This window comes from Alosa pseudoharengus, unplaced genomic scaffold (genome assembly GCF_046254945.1).
Source record: "Alosa pseudoharengus isolate Yale_2024_CS ecotype anadromous, Long Island Sound unplaced genomic scaffold, YU_APseudo_1.1 YU_APseudo_1.1_scf_18, whole genome shotgun sequence".
NCBI classification, from domain to species: domain Eukaryota; kingdom Metazoa; phylum Chordata; class Actinopteri; order Clupeiformes; family Clupeidae; genus Alosa; species Alosa pseudoharengus.
This window is the reverse complement of record NW_027468650.1, coordinates 567,332-577,500: the sequence shown is the minus strand read 5'-3', so window position 1 is coordinate 577,500 and position 10,169 is coordinate 567,332. Positions and strand designations below refer to the sequence as shown.

The window sequence follows — 10,169 nt, the reverse complement described above, 5'->3', positions numbered from 1 at the left end:
GTGTGGGGAACAGTAGTGTGGGGTGTGGGGAACAGTAGAGTGGGGTGTGGGGAACAGTAGTGTGGAGAACAGTAGTGTGGGGAACAGTAGTGTGGGGAACAGTAGAGTGGGGAACAGTAGTGTGGGGAACAGTAGTGTAGGGAACAGTAGAGTGGGGTGTGGGGAACAGTAGTGTGGGGAACAGTAGAGTGGGGTGTGGAGAACAGTAGTGTGGGGAACAGTAGAGTGGGGTGTAGGGAACAGTAGTGTGGGGAACAGTAGAGTGGGGAACAGTAGTGTGGGGAACAGTAGAGTGGGGAACAGTAGTGTGGGGAACAGTAGAGTGGGGAACAGTAGTGTGGGGAACAGTAGTGTGGGGAACAGGGTTATGGTTTTATTTTTATGCTCATTGAGCTCAATGCAAATCAAACCAGCTAATAGGCTAACTGAAATAAAACCATGCCAATCTCTAGGTATGGTGAAGGGTATGTGAGGATGTTGAGCTATTTTAATTCCAAAGGCCAAGGGAACTTTATCAGGATGCATAGTATCCTGGATCCATGAAATAATTGCGCAAATACTTATGACCCCTGTATTTTAAGGAAGAACATTTATTTATTTATGATACATTATTCATTCACAAAGAAAACTGGTGTCCTTAAAGGTTGGATATTTTCTCATTTTTTTACTTAACCCTTTAGCCGCCAGGGTTTTAAAAAGAATAAATTGGATTTGTACATCAAAATTTCAAAAGGCCATGGCTTGCAAGTGGTCAGAGATAAAGTCCTACTGTAAATGTGAAAATCATTTAGTATGAACAGAAGTTTATGAAGGGGGTAAATTTACTCATCTAATTTGCATATTATGACGTCACTGGATGGTAACCACCGTGAATTATGCACATTTCAGTAAATACTAGATGTTGAACATATTTGAGCAGTTTTACTTTCTTTTTTTGTCATTTCACCGACATAACAAATGAACAGGAATACAGTCACATGTAAACCAACAATAGTAAACTATTACTATAATCACAAACCCTATGCTACTATACAATAAAGTAGCCTGGTCAAATCAGTTCCATATCGCGGGTGACTTTGTAGTTCTTCAGAGCCCTATTTTTACAACCCCTGCTGTCTATACCACGTCCATTACGGACACTATCATCACTATTGCCACTGGCACCTCCAGCTATGTTGGGCAGAGGGTCGAAATAAGCATGGTATGCTTAGTGGACACTGTCGCAAAGACGTACCTCCATTCACAGACGCACCGTGACTATCAGTCAATAGACGATCGATCATATTCTCCAAAAGGCAGATATTCTCCTTCAGAATCAGAATAGGTGATTAACAGATCCAAGACTTCATCACACGTTAATTTTTTTTTCAACATTTGGTGTATTTCTGCTTCAATTTGTGCAAAACTATGGCCCGCATCGCTTCCGCGTTATGGAGGAAATGCACGTCTTCTTCGTGTGTTTCTCGCGTGTATTTCACATGCTTCCTGAAAACTTTGAAAAAAAAGGTTGAGCTTGAATCGAAGCTCTGGGTGTCTGCCAAATTAGATTTTACACTGTACTCGCGTCTATCGTCTGTTTTATTCAGTAATGACGCTTGTCGCAATATTGCGACATGGGCGGTTAGAGGGTTAAGGCATTAAGATCAATTTCCAAAAGATGATTTTATATTCCTCTTTTTAGACAACTTTAGCAGAGGTGCCAATAATTTTGAAGGGTACTGTAAATGGCTGGAAGCGAGGTCTGTAGTCCCCTCTTCCTTCATTTCAGTAGCGCTCCTGCTCGTTTCCCACGTCTGTGCTCCTGCTCGTTTCCCACGTCTGTGCTCCTGCTCGCTCCTGCTCGTTTCCCACGTCTGCGCTCCTGCTCGTTTCCCACGTCTGCGTCTCCGGCAGATTCCATACAGGCCCATACAGCGCCTCCAAACAGGATTTCGGTAAAACTTGCTGAGAAAACCAGAGAAAAACTTCCTGACAGGGCTTACCTGAAGTTTAAGAATTCTTCTCTTGTAAAAGTTACTGGTGAAACACCGCAGAAAACGTAGTAAACACACAAAAACAAAGTTTTTGACGAAGAACCAAGGCAGCCATCCGCGGCGCCATCTTGGATCACACACAGCAAATGTGTCCTAACCGCATCACAGAGATTTCTATCGGAGCAACTCCAATAGTCAAATGATATCAGTGGCATATTTCGGTGGCACTCGATAAGCTATGTGCCGTGGAGCTTGAGGACATGTCTGCTGATAGGCGACAGGTCTCACCAAGACGACATTTAGCCAGTGGGATTTGGTCTAGATCGGCCACTTTGTCCCGAAATGGCAATAACAGATTCAGAAGACTTACGCATGTGAGGTCACAATGGGATTGCCAAAGACTAAAACATTAATGCATCCTACCTCATCTGTGGCTTTTCACAATCCAACGATATATCCAAATATCCATATCATAAGTGCAAACTAGTTGGTGATGGCATATGGAGCACTGCCAGTAGGCCTATCATGCATGCTACACAGAGTTCTGACAGAGCTTTCACTTTGACCTCTATAGCTCTATAATATGTCATTTTAAGTAGGCTATATTCAAACTTATCCATAACCTTTTTTTGCTATTTGCTACATTATTTGATATACAAAAATATAAAAAGAATGTCAGACAGTGAATTAGTAAGTATTTAAAAAACAAACAAACAAATAAAGAATTCTGCTAGCAGGGGGTACACCCTTGTTGATTAGCTGTGTTAGCAGCAGCGCATGATTAGTAGTTTTATGGTTATGGTATTTAGCAGACACTTTTGTCCAAAGCGACATACAAGTAACAACAATACAATAGCTACATTAAACAATTTAAAAAGTTGGGAAGACTACACCAAGGAGAACAGCAATAATAAACAACAGTGTAAATTCAATCAATAGCCTAATGAAAATAAATAAATACTATATTATACAAATCATAACGCATAAGAAATGCTTAAATAAACTAAGTGCAGTCTGCACATAGTTGTTAACCAGCTACATGAATGATTGTGACTCTCTTTGCTCCTCTGGGGCCTCATGTGAGGGTGTGCTCTCCTTTCCCAGGCGCCTCTCTTCTAAGTATTGAGGATCCAACCGAGGCCAATTTCATCCAGGAGAAGCTGGGAATGCTGCAGGATGGTACCAAGTCATTCTGGATTGGACTGCATCGCTCCCATGAGGGTGTGTCACACACACATACTCACATGACCAATACAGACTCACGCATCACACACGTACAAGTCATTCTATAATCCGGGTTACATTTCAAGTTAAGGAAAACAGCTCAACTCTGTCAACTCTGTTATAATTTACTTGTGTAATCCGCTGACAGCATTGACAATAACAGAGTTGACATTTCCAATCATTTTGAGGCTTAACTTCACACGCTAAACTCACGGATTTTAATCATATTACTGTTGTTTTTCTTGGAATGAGCAAGACATTCACTCCGATTTCAAATAATTAATCTATTGATGTACCCTCAACATTTTGTGCAAATTAATGAGAAAGGAAACCAGGGTTGGAATTTTACAGCGGCAATGACGACCATGGCCGTCGTTCCCCTTGCATACCGTAGGCCGTGATGCCCCTTTGAAAATCGGAGGTTCACAGGCCACTGTGGCCTTGGTGCCCCCTTCTTTTTTTTCTGCTTTGCGTCCAACTAATAGCGATTTTTATTTAGCCAATCAGTAGTCAGTAATATGGGAGTCATGGGAGTCATGTGGTTAATATTGTGGGCAATGTGGTCTGAAATACATACTGTTATTGGTGAAATGTTGTGTGTTTTTTCATAAAGAAACTGTGTGTCTTGCTCCCAGGTAAATGGATGTGGATTGATACATCACCGGTTGACTACACAAACTGGAATTCGAGGACCCACAGCTATGGAGATTGTGTGTCCATCAACTCAGACTCAGCTGTCTGGGAAAAAACCAGCTGTAGCCGATACAGGCCCTACATCTGCAAAATGCCCAAAGGTTAGTCTTCCACAAACCCTACATCTGCAAAATGCCCAAAGGTTAGTCTTCCACAAACCCAACATCTGCAAGTTTCCCAAAGGTTAGTCTTCTACAAACCCAACATCTGTAAGACTGAGTTAAACCCCAAAAAGACCGTGGAGATGACAGAGGACAAAACCTGTTTGCCAAAACCAGCCGACACAAAGACAGCTTCTTCCCCCAAGCAGTCACTCTTATGAACACTCAGAAATAACCCCCACCCTCACACTGAACAAAGTCAATTAACACTGTTCTGCTCATCTACCTCATGTATACTTCAACCTTACAGTTACAATATTGTAATTAATACAGTATCATTGGGTGGGTGGTATGGGTAGTGTAATAGCCCCCCCCCCCCCCCCACTACCCTATCCCACCCATAGTATATACTTATATGTAGCCATATTCTACTGCTCTTCATACTATTCATTCTGTTTTTTTATATGTTAAGTATATGTTAAGTGAGTGTTGTACTTTGAGAGTTAAATTCCTTGTTTGTTTACGCAAACCTGGCCAATAAAGCTGATTCTGATTCTGATTTATAGATTTACAGATATACAGTATTTATAGATTTACAGATATACAGTATTTATAGATTTACAGATATACAGTATTTATATATTTACAGATATATTCTACTGAGTAATTGTCCGTCCTTCTGTCTTTCCATTTTCTGTTTAGTTATCCCACCAACAGAGTCCAAACCATTACCAGGTAAGAGTGTGATCAAAGATACTGAATATCTACATGTGATACTGTTTTAAATGTAAAACATTTTAAGTAAATGTAAAGGGAGCAGTAATATAAGGTGTACTAGGGTTATAATACATACCATAATAATCTATTTCCAGTGAAAAGCACACAAGCCCCTCCCCATAGTTACGCTGGCATTGCTGTGGCTATTGTCATGGTGATTGCTGCCGTGGCTGGACTGGCAGTGTTCCTTTTCTATAAGAGGCCTACTGTCCCTGTGGTGGGGGAGTGCACCTTTGACAACACGCTGTACTTCAACAATCCTACTCGGACCAACGCCAGCATCGACACCAAGGGTCTTGTGGCCAACATCGAGCAGAATGAACATGCCTAAGGACAAACCACCAAACACATTCCATACACAAATCACTACAACACCACACCATACACATCACAACACAACACAACACCATACACATCAATACAAAACCTTACACATCACATCACAACACAACACTATACACACCACAACACAACACCGTACACAACACCGTACACAACACAACACAAATCCGTACACAACACCATACACATCACAACACAACACTATATCAATACAAAACCTTACACATCACAACACAACACAACACTATACACATCAATACAAAACCTTACACATCACAACACAACACTATACACACCACAAGACAACACAACACCGTACACAACACAACACAACACCATACACATCACAACACAACACCATACACATCACAACAGACAACACAACACCATACACATCACAACACAACACTATACACATCACATCACAACACCATACACATCACAACACAACACTATACACATCACATCACAACGCAACACAACACTATACACATTAGCACACAACACATCACAACACTATACACATTAGCACACAATACAGTTGTTGTTTGTAGTGTACTATATAGTAAAATACAAATACTGTATTTGTATTTATGTTAAAGAGCCCCTCCAGTGGAAATCAAGTTTTGAACATTGTTAACATGTTCATATGATGTGTACTATGTTTTACAAGACATATTATGAGTCAAATAAGCAATCAATGTCATGGCCAAGGACTTGAATCTACAGTCAACCAATCCCTAGCCTGCTTAAATCCCAAATCCTTCAGTTTGAGAATCGAGTCTGGACAGCTGTCCCGCCCTAGCATGGGGATGGGCGTAGACAATCATTGGTTCAGCCTAACCAATCACATTTATCATGGATTCCTAATGTTACTTGCTACTTCCCCTAAACTTTACAAACTGACAGTTAATAACATTGGCAGTCAGAAAACTATGTATGTAGGCGTATCTTTGCTCTAAATAAATGTACACATTCTTCCGACTGCATTGTTTTTATGTTTGCAGGCGTTGCTACTTCTGCTTACCAAAGCCACTTCTGTTTTGAAAACTATTGTGTCATCCCCTCTCGTTGCTGATTGGCCTGACCTTTTTGGGGTCCGATGGAAACGTTGTGGTGTTCCAGACTAGTATCTCCCTGACAGGAGATCTAGGTGTGTGTGTGGCCAGGCTGACCAATCCCAGCCGCACTAGGCACATTTATTTCTTAGCTGTATGTACGTTTTTTTCAACATTTCATGTCAAATTAATGAGCTGTTAAGACGTGTCGTAAGATTTTGCAAAGTTTCAGCAAAGAATGTAAAGTTTACATATCTTAAGTAGTTCAATTGTTCTGATCATGGTATAGTGAAATGTTTGGAAATGGCTTACCATGATGAGTAACAGCATTAAATAGCCTGCTCTTCGGCAGAGGGAGGGGCATACACGTCAGAGGGAGGGACATAAACATCAGAGGGAGTGGCTTAAACATCAGTGGGAGGGGCATACATATCAGAGGGAGGGGCATGCACATCAGATGGGGCATAAACAGCAGCGGGAGGGGCATAAACATCAGAGGGATGGGCTTAAACAGCAGAGGGAGGGACATAAACATCAGAGGGAGGGGCATAAACGCCAGAGGGAGGGGCATAAACATAAACACCGTGACAACAACTTCAACACTCAGTCAGTAGTTACAGAACACTTCATCTGTTATCACATACCCTCATAATCCACTCACTCACTCACACACACACACACACACACACACATACACTCACTCACACACTCACTCACTCACACAACCTGTGTGAAGTTGGCACCCCATATGATGACATTATAAATAAAAGTATTTTGATTCATTTGTGCATCATTTGTGCACAATCGTGCAGGCAAAATAAACATTTGTGTACAAACCGTCTTAAGAATATTAAACTTTAACTTGTTTAGTGACCTGGGGTCACCTAGCGCCACATCAACACCCAAATGGTTGGAATCGTTTGTGCTTCGTTTGTGCACGATTGTGCAGGCAACACACACACTCACATACCCTCATAATCCACTCACACACACACACACAAACACACACACATACCCTCATAATCCACTCACACACACACACACACATACCCTCATAATCCACTCACACACACACACACACATACCCTCATAATCCACTCACACACACACACACAAATACATACACACACACATACCCTCATAATCCACTCACACACACACACACACATACCCTCATAATCCACTCACACACACACACACACACCCTCATAATCCACTCTCACACACACACACACACACATACCCTCATAATCCACTCACACACACACACACACATTCCCTCATAATCCACTCACACACACACACACACACACACACACCCTCATAATCCACTCACACACACACACACACACATACCCTCATAATCCACTCACACACACACACACACACACACACACACACACACACACACTCACACACACACACACACACACACACACACACACATACCCTGATAATCCACTCACACACACACACACACACTCAAACACACACACACACACACACACACACACACACCCTCATAATCCACTCACAATCATTTGCCAGTGGCCATGCGCTCTAGACTGTCATAATAGGGCCCCATAAGTGCAATGCTGGAGTCCAGCAGACTCTAACTCGGCCAAATAAGAGCACTGTGCTGTTTGTGTGTGTGTGTGTGTGTGTGCAATGCTGGCCTGAGTGGGTGCGCTGTGCTGTGTGTGTGTATGTGTGTGTGTGTGTGTGTGTGCAATGCTGGCCTGAGTGGGTGCGCTGTGCTGTTTGTGTGAGTGGGACGGATTACAATCAACGTCAAACAACGATGACGAATATCTTGATGATGACGAATATCTTGAAGATGACGAATATCTTGAAGATGACGAATATCTTGAAGATGACGAATATCTTGATGATGACGAATATCTTGATGATTATCAAGATGATGACGAATATCTTGATAAGCTTTATTCTCTCCAACCCGATCTTACATTATGTGAGAACACTTCGTTTTTGTGCATTTATAATGAGTGTGTTTTCAATTGTAAATAAATTTTAAAAACAAGATGAATAAAAAAACATTTTCCAACTCTCAACCGCTACTGTAGTTGTTGTTCTTGTCTTGTGTTTTAGGATGTCAAGAGTTGAGGGCTCTTTCACCTATTACGGTTTTGCACCTCCGTTCTAACGTTACGTCACCGTTTGTTTACAACCAGAGTGGTAGGCAAGAGTGGTAGGCAAGGCACTGCAGAGTGGTAGGCAAGAGTGGTAGGCAAGAGTGGTAGGCAAGGCACTGCAGAGTGGTAGGCCAGAGTGGTAGGCAAGGCACTGCAGAGTGGTAGGCAAGAGTGGTAGGCAAGAGTGGTAGGCAAGGCACTGCAGAGTGGTAGGCAAGAATGGTAGGCAAGGCACTGCAGAGTGGTAGGCAATCCTACAACAGTCGGGTTGCATAGGCTACACATAGTTACAAATAGCTATTGAAATTTTGATTATCAAATATTGACCGGGAGGCCCTAACAGTTGGTTTTACAATAAGAAGCAAAAAGACGACGAACGACTGTTTAGCCTACCAATCCTCTTGGTTGTGGAGGATGATCGTTAGCAGCTGTGAAGTATTTTATTCTCAAGATGGCCTAGGCTACTGTCTACTAAGACGTAGGCTAAAATACAACTATCTACAGTCCTCCAAAAATGAATTGCCAGAGATAGGCTATGAAGGGAAAAATAATATTTTTACCGGAACAGTTTGGTCTAATTTGTCTCGTGAAATTCGTGCTTGTGGACATCAATCACCTTCTGTCCTTCTATTTCCAGTTATCATGAGTGTCATTTGATTATATAATCACAACAAATGCTAATAAATGAAAACAGAATAGGCTTATGTGCTATAGCCTACATGTCAGTTAGGCTAGCTCCTGTATGTCAAAATAAACTGATTTGATCCTATGAATTGTTTAGCGATCACACACAACTTAACACAGCAACCTCAAACACCACTGCTGTTGAACCTAGTATAGGCTAGCTGCTACTGCTTCAGTCATGTAAGAAATAAGCCGGTTATGAATTATCTTTACCCGTTTAATCAAGTCCACATGACCAAAATAACAGCATATTTAAAGGCTGAGCTAGCATAACAGCCTAATATAGCCGATGCTGCAATGGATAACTAATAGTTTCAGTTTAAAAGTTTCATACGATTAATGAACTTTATCACTCACATTCTGAGTTTTTCTGGGTGGTTATATATCCATGCAGATCGTCTTCGAATAAGCCATCGCTGTTATATGTTATAATATGTTACAGGATTCATGACTTTAATGCCATTAATGTTACATGCTGACTGACGCTGGCTATAACTGTAGGCTACCGATTTAACGTCTTTAACGTACCGTTTAGAGTCTACTGCCTACCAAAACCTGTCGCTGTTCAGTTGAAGTTAAATGATCAAATATTTTACAGCTTCTAAGCTGCAGACAACGATGTTCAATGGGTTCAACTTGTCCCTTGCCTACCAGGTGGATGTAAACAAAGCTATAGAACCTAGAATACGTCACATGAAATTCTGTCTGAATTTACACTTTAGTTTCACAAATGCATTCCAGAATGACCTCTGAGGTCTCTGAAGAAAGTCCCACCTCGTCTTCCTGTCTTGGCCTTTATGACATGTATGAAGGTCAGATGTGACATGTATGAAGGTCAGATGTGACATGTATGACGGTCAGATGAGCGCAAGCCTGCTTTGGTGAAATAGTCCTCTGGGCTGGTTTGCATTAGTTTTCGTCTCTCTCTCTCTCTCTCACACACACACACACACACACACACACACACACACACACACACACACACACACACACACCTACTACATGTATGTTGATGTTGTGTTGGTACGGTTGGTCTTGTGTCTTCATGTGTCTGCATGTCTGTCCTGTAGCACAAATTGGCTCCAGAGGATCTTAAAGTGTCAGTGATTCTCCAGAGGATCTTAAAGTGTCAGTGATTCTCCCAGAACACACACACTCTCTGTC

The 10,169-nt window shown here is 41.7% G+C and overlaps 1 protein-coding gene across 2 annotated transcripts in view; it reads left to right on the top strand.

The window, feature by feature from the left end:
* mrc1a (mannose receptor, C type 1a) overlaps positions 1 to 6,094 on the top strand; it is an 80,475-nt gene extending 74,381 nt beyond the window's left edge. For both annotated transcript variants that reach the window (XM_076290024.1, XM_076290025.1), the window contains exons 27-30: positions 3,078 to 3,194; positions 3,833 to 3,991; positions 4,694 to 4,726; positions 4,864 to 6,094. In XM_076290024.1, coding sequence (XP_076146139.1) covers positions 3,078 to 3,194; positions 3,833 to 3,991; positions 4,694 to 4,726; positions 4,864 to 5,099 — 545 coding nt within the window. In that variant the 3' untranslated portion in view covers positions 5,100 to 6,094. The remainder of the gene's footprint in view (positions 1 to 3,077; positions 3,195 to 3,832; positions 3,992 to 4,693; positions 4,727 to 4,863) is intronic.
* The last annotated feature ends 4,075 nt before the right edge of the window (positions 6,095 to 10,169 follow it).